This window comes from Adiantum capillus-veneris, chromosome 16 (assembly GCF_014529385.1).
Source record: "Adiantum capillus-veneris isolate H3 chromosome 16, ASM1452938v2, whole genome shotgun sequence".
NCBI lineage: Eukaryota > Viridiplantae > Streptophyta > Polypodiopsida > Polypodiales > Pteridaceae > Adiantum > Adiantum capillus-veneris.
The window spans coordinates 128,537,434-128,553,118 of NC_140946.1; the positions used below are offsets into that span (position 1 = coordinate 128,537,434).

The 15,685-nt window shown below is 43.2% G+C and overlaps 1 protein-coding gene and 1 pseudogene across 1 annotated transcript; both read left to right on the plus strand.

Moving 5' to 3' along the window:
• The first annotated feature begins 1,109 nt into the window (after nucleotides 1-1,109).
• Nucleotides 1,110-4,508, plus strand: LOC147439850 (pentatricopeptide repeat-containing protein At3g09040, mitochondrial-like). The gene has a single exon (XM_086485584.1). The coding sequence runs from the start codon at nucleotides 1,225-1,227 to the stop codon at nucleotides 3,745-3,747; it is 2,523 nt and encodes an 840-aa protein (XP_086341710.1). The 5' UTR covers nucleotides 1,110-1,224; the 3' UTR covers nucleotides 3,748-4,508.
• Nucleotides 4,509-5,169: 661 nt separating this feature from the next.
• Nucleotides 5,170-11,434, plus strand: LOC147439851 (uncharacterized; annotated as a pseudogene).
• The last annotated feature ends 4,251 nt before the right edge of the window (nucleotides 11,435-15,685 follow it).

Here is a 15,685-nt window from a genome sequence, read left to right on the forward strand (position 1 = left end):
AGTTGAAAAATTCACCCTTCTCTTAACATGTGCTTCCTATAATTACATAATGCAAAAGGCTTTTGGGTATTTTTTGCAAATAACTGGTGTATCTGCTCTCTAGTGTTTTTTCTTGCAAAAAACTTACTCCTAAAGGATATCTAATAACGTACTCTCTCTCTCTCTCTCTCTCTCTCTCTCTCTCTCTCTCTCATTCATTGATATATGTGCACAACATCAAGCAGGCACACCTTCCCCTGGTTCACTAACACATGGGCATTGAACGAAACCATGGGTAAGAAAAACTTCTTCTTTCAGATTCCTCGTTTACTCTATCCCATTCTTTCGATGTCCGAGTATCGAAGCCACTAATCCTTTGATAAAATCCCCAAGAAATTAATGTGATGTTGTGAGTGTCTTATATCACACTCATTGTCTTTCAATGAGCTTGACCATCAAGAAGGCCAGCTGCCTCTTAATAGAGGGGATGCCACTGATGCTGAGATTCAACTGGTGTATGACGATGAAGAAGACATCGTCTATGACAACATTGAAAAAAAGGCCTCTTGTGGTGATCTGCTCAAACCAACGAAGAGGGCCATTTTTGCCTGAGCTCTGTCCCCATAAACTACATCCAGAGTCGAGAGATGAATACACAGACACGGGGTCCTTATCGATTCTCTCTCTCTCTCTCTCTCTCTCTCTCTCTCTCTCTAATTCATACAAGGAGCATGCGATAGCACTGGCCTTCATCTCCTCACGCCTCGTACCTTGCATTAACACTGCCCGCCTCCATCCCCTTGTGCTTCGCATTGCAGAGCATGCGATCTGCCCAAGGAAAGTGACTTAAACCTTAGAAAACCTACCTTTCAACAAAACACACCACTTGTTGCTAATCCATGCCTTGCGAACCTATGGCTAAGACTTTGATGCCAAAAAATGGATATAGCCTTTGGTAAATAGCATTTGAAAGGGACAAAATTTTCTTCTCTTGAAAATTTTTAAGCTCAGCAGGACACATGTCACACAACTAAAATTGAACGACCTTCACCCATACGTATACTAAAACTTATGCATTCTAGCAAAAGTATGGAAAGTTTTGCAAAGTTTCTACTGAAATTTGAAACTTTGCCTTTGTATAGGCCTAATTTTGAAATAGGAAGCATGAAAAAGCAACATTAACTTCTTGGTGTTGGCTAGCAGTGTTTTAGTGGGATCAGTAGGCGGGTGGAACAATGTGATGTTATGCGGGTCTCGTTTGCAAACCTCCTGGATCTTCTGCAAGAATCGGCATGGAAGAAGGACGTAGTTGCAGGTAGAGCAGCCTACTCCCTAATTGTTGAAGACGGGCTTTATCTAAAAGCTAAGCTGATTTGCCTTCTTATCAAGATGTTTGCTGCTTGCGGAAACATTTTTGACGCTTTGAACATTTTCAACACTCATGAGCAAAATGTTTACACATGGTCTTGCATCATCCTTGCTCATGCTCACCACGGCTATGGTGATGAAGCACTGCTGCTGTATCACCAAATGCAAATTTCGTGCATAAAACCGAATACGCATACGTTTGTTGCCATCATCAAAGCATGCAATAACTCTCTGTTGCTCGACGAAGTATACAGTGACATAACCACACATGGGCTAGAAAAAGATTCCTTTGTGGGTAACTGCCTTGTTGACAAGTATGCCAGACATGGCAACCTTGTGAAAGCGCGAGAAATTTTCGATCAGTTATCTTTGCGAGATGCGACATCATGGTCTGCAATCATAACTGGCTACACAAATTCTGGTTATGGTTGGGAAGCTGTTGATATTTTCCACCAAATGTGGCATAAAAATCCTAGCCCTGATGAAGTTACATTTTTGTGTATTCTCAGAGCATGTGCAAGTGTGAGGGCACTCACAGATGGTAGGCTTGTACATGTAGAGATTACAAAATGGTTTGAGCTTGGTGTTTTCATTGGTAGTACTTTGATTGATATGTATGGAAAGTGCAATTGCATTGAAGAAGCTCGAAAAGTTTTTGATTGCTTGCCTGTTCAAAATTTGGTTTGCTGGAATGCTATTATTGCAGGTTATGTTTCCTCTAAACTTAACCTAGAAGCGCTGCATTTGCTCGATGCAATGCAACATGCTGGCTTTGAGCCCAATGAGATCACGTACACGGCTGCGTTGAAAGCATGTAGTGACATACCATCTCTCAAACAAGGCATGCAATTTCATGAAAGGATTCTTAGAGGGAGTTTTGAAGGAGACTCTATCATTGGAAGTTGTCTGGTTGACTTTTATGTCCAATGTGGCAGCATGCCTTCTGCGTGCATGGTCTTTGACAACCTGGGTGTTCGAAGTACAGTGACATGGACTGCAATAATTGCAGGACATGTGGAGTGTGGAAACTGTCAGAAAGCTCTTGAAATTTATCATAGAATGCGGCAGAAAGAAAAAACAAAGCTTGCTGCTGCCACATTCCTGTGTGTGCTCAAAGCTTGCATTAGCGTGGGCGACCTGGATCTTGCGAGAGTTGCATATATTGAGTGCATTGAAGAAGGGCTGGACTCCGATGTGGCTGTTGGTGGTGCTGTAGTCGACGCCTTTGCAAAGTCTGGTAACATTAGCTGTGCCAAGAAGTTCTTTGCCTTGCTGCCTGTAAAAAGTGTCGTGTCATATTCTGCTGTAATGTCTGGATTGGTCCAGCAAGGTCATTGTCTAGAAGCCTTTACGTTGCTCGGGAGCATGCAGCGAGAGGGTATAAGCCCAAATGAAGTTACATTTATTTGCTTGCTTAAAGCGAGTTTGGGCATGCCGTCTTTGAAGTTGGGGAGGCTAACACATATGAGTATAGTAGAGCAAAGCGTCGAGTCAGTTCAGGTAGTCGAAGTGACTCTCGTTGCCATGTACTCAAAGTCTGGCAACCTGCTGGATGCCCAAAATGTATTTGATGGTTCAGAAACAAGGGATGTGATACTTTGGACAGCAATGATTGCAGGGTACTCTGAGTTTGGAAATGCAGAGGAAGCTCTTCACCTGTATGAAAGAATGCACAAAGATGGTATACAACCCAATGAGGTTACTTTTGCTTGCATTCTTAAGGCTTGTGCTACCTTAGCATCCCTTGACCACGGCAGATTAGTGCACAGAGAAATTATGAAGCAAGGCCTTCAATTTGACCTATTTGTTGGGAATAGCCTGGTAGGCATGTTTGCGAAATGTGGCAATTTACAGGATGCACGCCGCGTTTTTGATGCACTGCATGTACGAGATGTGATATCTTGGTCTGCCATGATTGAGGGGTATGCCAACCATGGACACTCACACCTAGCTTTGAAGTTTTTCCATTTGATGAGAAATCATGGATTTAAACCAGTGGATGTGACCTACATTAGTGTACTCTCTGCTTGTTGCAATACTGGGCTGATTAATGAGTGCTATCTTTACTTCATGTCAATGAACGTTGACTATGACCTCACACAAAGGCCTGAGCACTATGCGTGTTTGGTGGACCTTCTTGGTCGAGCTGGGCAACTAAAATTAGCTGAAGGTTTGGTATTAAACATGCCAATCCAGTCAGACCCAGTTGTTTGGATTGCTTTGCTAGGTTCTTGTGCTAGGCTTGGAGATGTAGAGCTAGGAATCCGTAGCTATAATGCCCTGATCAATCTTGATACAGGAAATACTACTGCTGCAGTATTGTTGTCTAATATTTTCGCTGCAAATCTAATGTGGGAGGATGCAAGGAGACTAGAAAATTTGGTTTCATGCGGCTTGTAGAGACATCTCACATTGTTACTTCTCTAAAGACACATCAATTCAATGTAACAACAATTGATTTGTGAGCGGCACAATTTTTGCCTCTTTTCCACTCTCAATTACGCATACGTTGGTAGCGTTGGGACCGCTTTATACATGTTTCATTGATGTAACTACCTGCATTGTGCTGATTAATTGGAAGGTCTAGGTCCACATCTATGTACTTCATGTTGTGCCACTACCTGAAGGTATCAAGCAACATTTTATTGTGTAAAGGTTGTGCAAACATACGCAAGATAGGTGTGCCTTGCTCATTATGTGTAGCTGATAATAGATGTGACAAGAACAAGTTGTCTCACAGTTTGTAAATTCCTACATTAGGTTTCTTTAGGGAGTTTCCACTGTCTTATATGGGGGCCCGTAGGGGGCAACCTAGACAGAGAGCCAATCCCTGGTCACAAGCACGACCATACATCACCCAACAATGAGCAATATCTACCTCACTTGGCCGGACAGAGCCACAAACAACCCACTCCTTGTAACCCGTCTTAGGGAGATACCAAGACGAACCTAGAGAGGGCCAATCTCTTAACAGCCCCTCTCAATTGACTCTTGCAAGCAACATATTCAGGGCGCGGGAAGTTAGCACTCATCAATTGTCATGTGGGGGTTTTGTGGATAAGGATACTTGCTTAAATATATGAGGTCGAATATATGAGGTTGAACAATTCCGTTACCTCGAAAAGGTACCCGAGGAGTAAAAAGATAGTCTCCTAAAAGAAATCTCTGTCTCTCTCTCGACCAGGCCCGCAGGCGATGGGGGAGGTATATAGGTACTCTCTCTCTCTCTCTCTCTCTCTCTCTCTCTCTCTCTCTCTCTCTCTCTCAGATGCATGACACGCATTCTCTCTGGCTGCACACGCAGCACGTACGCACCGGGAGATGCATTCTCTCTCTCTCTCTCTCTCTCTCTCTCTCTCTCTCTCTCTCTGTTTTTGCCATATTCCAGAGAGCGAGAAGGAGAGGGGAGCTTTGGCGGATTATTACTTCGTTAGCGTAGAAGCTGAAATCGCAATGCTGGCTGGAGGTTCGTCCACGTGGCGACACTTTTTAGCTTTTTCATCAGATCGCAGCGGACCTTCTGCGATCTTCATCTTCTCCATCACTATTTTAAGAATATGACAGGACGAGAGACCTACGCTCTCCCAGGATGCAGCCATCCCCCTTTCTCCTCTTCCGGATATGCCAAATCTCACTTGACCTGCGACAATCTGAAAATACTCGATCGCAACGCAGTCGGGCTTTGCGTCCTACCTTCCTGTTGCAATCCCCCCCACCCTAGCCATTCATGGTGCTCCCGGTCTCACTACCTTGTGTGGCTCTCCGACTCCATCCAGATCAAATCTACAAGCTGCCTGGTTGCACCCACCAGCAAGCAGCAGAATGCCGGACCTTTTGCGATCTTCAGCTTCTCCATCACTATTTTAAGAATATGACAGGACGAGAGACCTGCACTGTCCCAGGATGCAGCCATCCCCCTTTCTCCTCTCCCGGATGTGCCAAATCTCACTTGACCTACGGCAATCTGCATCATCAGCTTCTTATGGCCGGACGCTTCCGTCTGTCTCTGCCTCACCCTCATCATAAAATACTCGATCGCAACGCGGCTGGGCTTTGCGCCCTACCTTCTTTCTGCAATCCCCCCACCCTGGCCATTCATGGTGCTCCCGGTCTCACTACCTTGTGTGGCTCTCCGACTTTACCTCACACCTCCATCCAGATCAAATCTGCAAGCTGCCTGGTTGCACCCACCATGTCTTTGTTGATGATAACTCCAGGCCTTCGCAATACTGTGGATGGCGCCACTGTCAGGAGCATGTCATGCTTGTTGCTCTGGAACGCCAACGCCAGCAACCACCTTAGCAGGACAGTCCGCCATCCCCGTCGTCTTGTGCTGAGGTATATTCTAGTGAAGCATTGCAATCTGGATGTATAGGTCATCACCAATTACGAATCATATGGATGCACAGTCCAAAACAGTAGCCTGTCGACACATGAAGATCACTCTAGTATTATCATGTAGTTCTCTAATGTTTCAAGGTACGACAATGCAGAGAAAATGTGGTCATGTGCCCTCCTTGGAATCACTTGTGCCTACTCTACGGGATTATGCATTCAAAACAATGTCACTAAGAAACATTCAAGTGGATGAGGACTTCTTTCTCAAGCATCCATGGGATGTATGTACAGGTAGAGAAAAGCACATTTTCTTATTTTTTAAGTGGACTTGGAAGTTTTCTAGCTTCAGTAAATGTGAGTTCGTCTTTCTCTCATCATATGATGTAGCAAATGATCACACATACTTGTTGGTAGTATGTTGCAAATACACGAGTAAAGGGAAAAGAGTGATGCTTACCAAGGATGACTATCATTGGAAGCAACTGAAGGAGTACGAGCGGAAGTGCGACGCGAGAGAGAGTGCGAGAAGAAGAGTACGACGATATGGTGAACTCGCTCTACTGTAATGTGTAGAGCATAGTGAGTTCTTATTAGGTTTTTACAAAAGAATATGTGTACATACCTGGCGGCCCACCCACTTACCTGGGCGACCACATTGGGCTTTATACCCCAACAACCTCCCACTTAAAGTCCAATGTGGTACTTTAAGTGTGAGAGAAGCTACTATACAAGCTAATATACAAGAGATGTAGAGAAGTGATGTACTACCCTACACCTAACTGCTTGCGAAAATGCGCAAAGCTCTCTGAGGGAAGTCCTTTTGTAAGTAGATCAGCAGGATTTTCTGTGGTGTGAACTTTGACAAGCTGAAGTTTCTTATCCTCGAGCATTTCCCTGATGAAATGATACTTCACATCCACATGCTTTGTCTTTGAGTGATAAACTGGATTGCGAGCCAATTGTATAGCACTTTGACTATCACAATATAACACAGACATCTCTTCTTTGATTCCCAAATCTGTTACTAGTCGATTAAGCCAAATTGATTCTTTGCATGCCTCTGATGTTGCAACATATTCAGCCTCTGTAGTAGACTGAGTAACACAATCTTGTAATCTAGAACGCCATGATACTGCTCCACCAGCCAATGTAAAGACATACCCTGACGTAGACCTTCGGTTGTCTAAGTCACCTGCATAATCTGAGTCTGTAAAACCCTTTACACTTAGCTCCTGACTCCCATAGCATATACGCATACTCTTTGTAGCTTTCAGGTATCTCAATATTCCTTTCACTGCCTCCCAATGTTTCTTGCCTGGGTTTGACATGTATCGACTTACTACTCCCACTGCAAATGCAATGTCTGGGCGAGTGGCAATCATTGCATACATCAAACTACCCACTGCAGACGCATATGGAATCTTATCCATTTCAGCCTGTTCTTCCTCAGACACAGGACAATCTTGTTTGCTAAGTTTCACATATGGTGGCAATGGAACACTCAGTGCCTTTCCCTTCTCCATATTGAAACGTTGCAAAACCTTGTCAATATACTCTGTTTGAGATAACCAAATCAACTTCTTTGATCTGTCTCTCTCAATGCGCATACCAAGTATATGACTTGCCTCACCCATGTCTTTCATGTCAAACGATTTTGCCATCTTTGACTTCAAAGCTGAAATTTCTTCCAAGTGCTTGCCAGCAATCAACATGTCATCCACATACAAAATAAGGATCAGCCAACTACCATCCTTAGCCTTCTTTGTATATAGACAGTGATCGAACTCACTACGTTTGTAGCCTTGAGAAAGCATAAACTTGTGGAATTTATGGTACCATTCCCTCGGTGATTGTTTTAAGCCATAAAGACTCTTTAACAACTGGCATACCCAATCTTCCTTGCCTTTCTCAACAAACCCTTCTGGCTGCTGCATGTAAATTTCCACATCTAAATCACCATGCAAGAACGCTGTCTTGACATCCATTTGGTGCAACACCAAATCTAATATGGCAACCAATGCAAGAAAGCATCTCAATGTAGTCATTTTGACCACTGGAGAGAAGACTTCATCAAAGTCAATGCCTTGTTCTTGCTTAAAGCCCTTGGCAACAAGCCTTGCTTTGTACTTTGGCTGACTATCATGAGCGGTGATCTTATACCTGTAAACCCATTTACAGGGTAGAGCCTTTTTGTCCCGTGGTAATTTAACTAGCTTCCATGTCTTGTTTTTATGCAGAGCTGTCATCTCTGACTGCATGGCCAATTGCCAATTCCCGGAGTCCTTCATTTGCACTGCTTCCTTGTAACATGAAGGCTCATTGCAATCAGTCAACATGACATAGTTCATAGATGGAACAAACCTATCAGGAGGTCGCGTGACACGTCCATATCTACGCACAATAGGTGGCTCAGGCTCAGCCACAACCTGTGGTTCCAATCTATCCTGTCCTTGCTCCTCTTGAGCCCTGGCATTTTGTCTTGCACGTGCAGGTCCATCTTCTTGGAAGACAACTCTTCTAATCTCCTCAACCCTCTCTGGTTTAGAATGATATTTGGATTCATTAAAGTGAACATCATTGCTGCGGACAACCTTTCTGGATTCGGGATCCCAAAGTCTGTACCCCATCTCACCAGAATTACCATAGCCTAGAAAGATGCACTTTCTACTCTTTGGCTCAAGTTTGTTCCTAAATTCCTTTGGAACGTGAGTATATGCCTCACAGCCAAAGACTCTGAGATGCTTGTATGAGGGCATTTTGCCTGACCATACCATCTCTGGCACTGAATCCTTCTGCAAAACCTTGCTAGGAGATCTATTTACAAGATGAACAGCTGTTGATACAGCTTCAGCCCAAAACCCATTTGGCAGCTGTGCATTAGACAACATACTTCTGACCTTCTCTTGTATGGTCCTATTCATCCTCTCAGCAACACCATTTTGAGGAGGATTGTAAGGAGCAGTAAGTTCACGTTTTATACCTTTTGACTCACAAAAGTCCTGAAAGGCCTTTGAAACATACTCTCCACCATTGTCAGTGCGTAAGCATTTAAGCTTCTTGCCACTCTGATTCTCCACAAGTGTCACAAACGTTTTGAAAACACTAAACGCTTCATCCTTGTGCTTGAGAAAGTAAACCCATACTTTCCTCGAGTAATCATCTATAAATGTCATAAAGTAAGAAGCTCCCCCTAGAGATAGGTTAGGCATAGGTCCACACAAATCACTATGAACAAGTGCCAACTGTGTATCTCTTCTACTGCTTCTATGCTTATGTGGCTGCTGTGTTTGCTTACCATACAGACAATGTTCACAGAATTCAAAATCATTAAATGAAAAGCCAGGCAAATAACCAGAATGAGACAAGATTTCCATTCCCTTCTTGGACATATGTCCTAACCGGCTATGCCACAAAGAAATGTTCGGCTGCTCGGTTACATTGATTACATTTTTAGAGACATTTGATACATAAATCATGTAAAGTCCTCCAGACTTTACTCCATGTGCTACTGTCATAGAACCCTTGGATATCTTCCACATGTTCTGTCCAAAAGTGGTGACGTAGCCAGCATCATCAAGTAAACCTGTGCTGATCAAGCTCTTTGTAATTGAGGGAACATGTCTCACATTCTTCAGCGTGAAAGAAGAGCCATTCTGAAACTTCAATTGAACATCTCCAACACCTAAGATCTCACATGTCTGCCCATTGCCTAGCCGAACATGATCTTTAGTGGGCACATAAGAGGTAAACCACTCCTTGTTTGGAGACACATGAAGTGATGCCCCTGAGTCTATAATCCAGTCACTCAGTGCATTTCCATCAGATGCTGTAAGAAGAGCTGAGTCCATTGTATTCTTCAAGAAGTAGTTGTCTCCTGACACTAGACTGTCATCCATTGCAACAGTGTTTGTCACATTTATTTCTTGAATCTTCACTGAGGACTTGTTCTTCTCACCATGGTCTTCAGCTTTCTCTTTGCCTTTTTCTGCTTTCCATTCTCTGCAGTCTCTTTTCATGTGACCCTTCTTGCCACAATGGTAGCATTCTATGTCACTCTTGCCTTTAGCACTGCGGGACTTGCTACGAGACTGATTCCTCTTTCCACCTTTGTACTTTTCTTTGGTCCTTCCCCTGACAACTAAGGCCGTTCCTTTGCCTTTGTCCATTGTCTTTCTATTGGTTTCTTCAGTAAGCAGACTTCCTTCTACACCTGCTATGTTCAAACCATATGGAGGTGCAGAATTACTCAAAGCTGTGCAAAAAGTGTCCTAACTTTCCGGCAATGTGATCAACAGGAACATAGCTCTAACAGGTTCATCAAACTTGATACCTTGAGCTGACAACTGACTATAGATTGTGTTGAATTCATTCAGATGATTGGACATAGGTGTCCCTTCTTTCATCTTCAAGTCAACAAGCTTCTTAAGACAGCATACCTGTGAAGCTGCACTCTGCTTCTCATAAAGATCACTCAGCTTTAACCATGCTTGATAAGCTGACATCTCGTCTGCTACATTGAAGTAAACGCTTTCTGCCAAAGTTAGCATAATGGTAGAAAGTGCCAATTCATCCATTTCGCTCCATTCATCTTCGTCCATATCTTCTGGTTTTATCCCCTTGAGCTTTATAGGTTTTATCTGCTTCTTTTGTACCAACACGTGCCAAATCTGCTTCTTCCACAATGGGAAATTGGTTCCATCGTGCTTCTTGATATTGTAAAGAGCAGTGTCCTGTGATCCAGCCATAGCTACGCTTCACAATGGTTTACTTTCCTGGGAAAAATTCGGCAGAGTTTCCCCTGTAAACTGACCTCTGAACCAATATCAACCTGATGAACTAGTGGATGTCGCCTACAGTCTGTGTGTAGATGCGCCCGTGTCGTATGTGACACGCCTCCAAGAACTGTGAGCCGTTCTCCGATGTGTAGACAGCCACAAATCAACACTTTGGGAGTGTCGATATCCTCAGCACCTGCAGTCGTAGGCCGAAAACCCCAAATTTGCAGAGTCGGATCTGCACCCGTCGAGACCACGTAGTCGAAAATGGCCTGCGTAGACCTTTGTTGAAGCTGAACGGTGGCCGAGATGACCTCAGAATGAAATTCTGAGAACACTGAGCCCTTTGGGCATACCCACAGGATTTGGGGCCGTGTCTTCGCCTGTCGAATTTCACTCCAATCTGAGCTGGTCACTCTAGCCTCCTGCAGTGCTGCCCCGAGCCTCGATCTGAGCTCTGATACCAGTTGAAGGAGTACGAGTGGAAGTGCGACGCGAGAGAGAGTGCGAGAAGAAGAGCACGACGATATGGTGAACTCGCTCTACTGTAATGTGTAGAGCATAGTGAGTTCTTATTAGGTTTTTACAAAAGAATATGTGTACATACCTGGCGGCCCGCCCACTTACCTGGGCGACCACATTGGGCTTTATACCCCAATAGCAACAAGGGCCACCGGTGGTGAAAAATAACAATGACTATACCTTAAATTATTTCACGTACAAAGCTAAGCATCATGATGGGTGCACATATTTTATGGAAGAATGCACCGTAGACAGTGTCAAAGGTTATGCGCTCGTAAAACTTCACAAGAGAACCGTCACCCATGATAAACAAGTCAAAGGAAAACCTGCCCACTGATGGCGAACAATCTGTTGCTGAGGTCACAATAGCACAAAATCTTCTTGAAGGGTATCCTCCTTGGGATGTCGTCTCTTGCAGCGGGTTAAGTGCGGGAGATGCCCAACATCGTTGATGCAAGGAAGTCCATTGGCGATAGACATTCAATCGCGCAGTGAGTAAACATTATCATTTTCTGATTTTTGACACTGAGAATGCAGTTAATCAACACACTGAAAATTGCACACTACCGTGGGAATGGCACGTTCCCTCGTATTATAATAATTGGGGAGGGCTCTGCAAACTCCCCCATGCAAGGAGACTTGCATGTTTTCTTTTTATTAAAACATAAAAATGAAACAACATAGAATTAATAACATTAATATCTTGTATGATCATGAACATTGAGCTTGACAAAACTCTTTACACTCCTTGTGGTTTTTGGCAAGGTACCCCTTTGAAGCACTACGATCGGTAACCAATTTATGCGAAGGTACACCACTAAACCACGACGATCGGTATCCCAAACACTCACAGGTAAAAAAATCTAACACTCTTTCATGAAATGTCTCTCTCTTCTCTCTCTCTCTCTCTCTCTCAGTTTCCAATATTTTGTTCCCAATATTTTTAGCTAACGACGCACTCTAGTTTAGATGTGGGAGGGAGTTTTTCGAGGGTTGCATATTTAGAGTGTAGCTTGGGATAGGAACCTTAATGTTTTGAAAACCTCTTGTTAGTATTTCTCGCCCATTTCCCCTTGAAGAAAGGGTATGAGAACTATTTTACTTATCCTCCACTCAAAAAAATCCTTCGCATAGGAAACATAAACTCTCCAAGTGGATGTGGTGGAACGAAGAGTTTAAGCTTCCTTTTTGCAGTAGGCCATGGGTGGATATTGCAAAATGGTAATTTTTTTTTTGACAAAGCTTGCAATGGTGAGTAAATTATATGTTGCAATGAGCAGCTCCTTGCTTTAAAAAACCTTCCCTCTCAAGGACAGATCGTTCTTATAGGAGCCTATCTTCCATGTCCTTTGCACCCACGAGCTCACGCGACCCGTCGAGGGCGGGTCTCGTTCGCTCTTACCAAGGTCATTCCTATACAATTTTTCAAGCTCAAACATGTGATTATGTGTGTACATACCTAAGTGTGTATAAAAATGTGTGTGTGTGTGTGTGTGTGTGAGTGAGTGAGTGAGTGTGTGTGAGAGAGAGAGAGAGAGAGAGAGAGAGAGAGAGAGAGAGAGAGTCTATCCTTATATATCTTCATAGGGCACACATCAAAGTCTTTCTATCTCTCCCTTGTTGGCATCCCTCACCACACTACCTCTCTCTCTCTCTCTCTCTCTCACAGTGGCCTACACACACACACACACACACACAAACTATGGAAGATCAAAGTAATGAAAGCTCTTTGCTATTGTTTAAAGAGGTGGTGTGTATGAGAGAGAGTTACATTTGAGAGTTAACATAGTTACCTCTCTCTCTCTCTCACTTTCACATAGACACGGTAGATCAAGAGTATACCAAGGTTCACTTACAAAAAATAGAACTCAATGAAGTCAACTTCAAGTAATTCATGTACTCCACAACATCTTGCACAATAACATCATCATCTACGTAATTGAACCATAATTAATAATTTTTTTTCAAACCATAATTAAAATCAAGCAAGGAGTTTGTCTGTAGAGAGGGAAAGTGAGAGTACATTCTAAGATGTGTGTCAAGCTACGTAAATTCCAACACTCAATGTATGTCAAGGTACATAAATGAACATCACCATCAATAAAATAAGGTACTCCGTAAGTCATTGATGCATGTTCGCCTTCCTAGAAAGCAACCCCAACACCCATTAGGAAATTTCGGAGGTCATTTGGAGGGCCATATGAAGAGAGAGAAAAATAGAGCGCGTCTAATGAGCAGGAGAGCTACGTTACGTAGGAAAGTACATGGAAAGACTCAAAAAATAGAAAAATAGCCTAAAAACTTTCACGAATCTAGGATTGTGGCATTGTAACTTCCTTGCTTTTACCGAGCTGATAGGTACTTGCCAGTGGTCCCACTGCTGATATTCTCTTATGGTCATTAACGTACTGGAGGGTGACCATTAAGCCCGCACAAGATATTGGAATTCTAAAACACTTTCCCTCCATTAGAATGCTTTCAAAGTGAATCTCCCTCCACTAAAGCTTTTCTCTGAGAGCTATGGCTTCCATGTCTTCTCGCCTAAGAAGCTCTAGGTGTTTACTGTCTTTCACACCAACAACCAACAGCTGCACTTTGCCTAGAAGGCCAAGTAGTAGCATATCCTCAATTACAATATCAACTTCAATAAATGCAGAGAACCAATGGGTTGAACAAAGGATAAACAAAGGTTCATGGGTCCTCATGCAACCAAGAAGACCCAAGAGGTCTATTGGTATCAATGTTTACCGCTCAACATGGAACGCCAGAGTGTTGGATTTCAATTGAAATCGGCAAAAGATCTGTAAAGGAAGTTCTTGTTCAGCATGTGTTTACCCATCCAGACGTGATAGCAAACGGTGGAAATGTATCAGATATACATCAACCACGTTGCAACTGTAAGTACTCTTGACATCTGAACTTCATTTGATTTGTCATTTCACTTATTGATACTCTCATTATAACTTTTCTTATATATTTTGCAACATTTATCCCTCTTCTTATGAGCAATGTCTCCATTCTTCACAGCTCAACTACATTAGATTTGTCATTTTTACTTATTGATACTCTTAGTTTAACTCTTGTTATATATATTGTAGATGTTTATCCCTCTTCTTATGAGCAATGGGAGCTTGTGGAGTGCATAATAGGTCTCTTCCTTGTTGTTCATGCACACATTGGTTCTCTACAGTATTCAGGGAGGAGCAGCAAAAGCCTGGCTAATGAATGAATATTTTTCTATGACCACTTCTACCAACTCAGCTCAGGGAATAAGAATGGCATGTTGGTGAAACTGCCTCTACCAACCGATTGGAACACTGTGGACTGGCCAATTCCCGAGGAAACAATGGTGGAGGCAATGCGAAGTAAGCTCTACAAGGATATACAGAGGTCTCTACGTAGCTCTATTCCCACCAAACTGGTTAGAATTGCAAACCTCTGTCCTGTTGCACTCTTCATAGAGTTGTTTCATAGCTACAATATCCGTGTTACGAAAACTATGTTCATGTGCAAGTCATTTCAGCAGTCATCCTGTGACAAACTTCTTGACAGAGGATGGTATGTAAAGGAAGAGATTGGCTTACAATGCGAGGTTGCGCTTGATACTCTAGTTGTCAAGTACATGATTGCAACCCAATCACTGTTAGTCTCCTTTCGGTATATGCGATCACAACTACTCAAAGGTAAGTACATTCCTATGGACCAGGTTTCTGCAGGTTTGGAAGATAATCCTGCTGTGGATGTGGAAGTGATTGATAAAGAGCATGGCCTAATGTTGGTGGTTACAATAAGGGAGCTATACAGTCTTCTGCAGTTGCGGCATGACATAATTGAAGAGTCAATGGATAGGGACCTATCAGATTTTTCCTTTTTCCTAGCTGGCCGTAAGCTGATGCGGCGAAGGGAAAAAGATATTTTGTGCAGAGAGTTGGATGGTTGGGTTGAAATAGTGTCAATGTAATAGAGATTCTTGTGAACCCAAGTGTATACGAATGACTTTCAATACATGAAGTTTTTTGAGCTCATTTGTCAATTGTGCCCTCTGAATATAAGTGTGCTTGAAATACATTTCTTTAGCATGTCAAATATCTCTCTCTCTCTCTCTCTCAATGTTATGTAAAGAATGAGGATGCAAGAGAGCTACACAAGACAAGCACAAAGCACATAGAGATGGAAAGCTTCTTCTTCTTCTTCACAGAAAAGAGAGTACAAAATGACTAAGTGCTAAAGCTGAAAAGTAGCACATATGTACATGCGGTCACTAAGTGTGAACTCGCTAGAAGCGTACTAGGCTGGCACTATAAGTGTAGTCCAGCTGTAGAATCACTGGCAAAGATCCTTTGTGTCGGTCACCTAACGCGCCAGTGAGTAAATGCCATAAGCGGCCAAGACCCGTAGTGGATGCCAGCTCAAGGTGTAGAGCTCGACATCTCAACACTCCCCCTCAAGCTCTGCATGTTGCAGAGTCCAAGCATAGTCCAGAAACATCGAAGCTTCTCAGCTCCGAGGGCCTTGGTAAAGATATCCGCTATCTGCTCCTCTGTGCTGACGTAGACCAAGTCGATGTCACCCGCCAACACTTGCTCTCGAACGTAGTGGTAATGGACCTCTATGTGTTTGGTCCTGGCATGGAACATTGGGTTCCTAGCCAACTGCATGCTGCTGAGGTTGTCACAATGGATGAAAATCTGCTGCTCCACCTG

Bases quoted from the DNA above. Each gene is read 5' to 3' on its own strand.
- LOC147439850 (XM_086485584.1), top strand. From the start codon at position 1,225: ATGCGGGTCTCGTTTGCAAACCTCCTGGATCTTCTGCAAGAATCGGCA.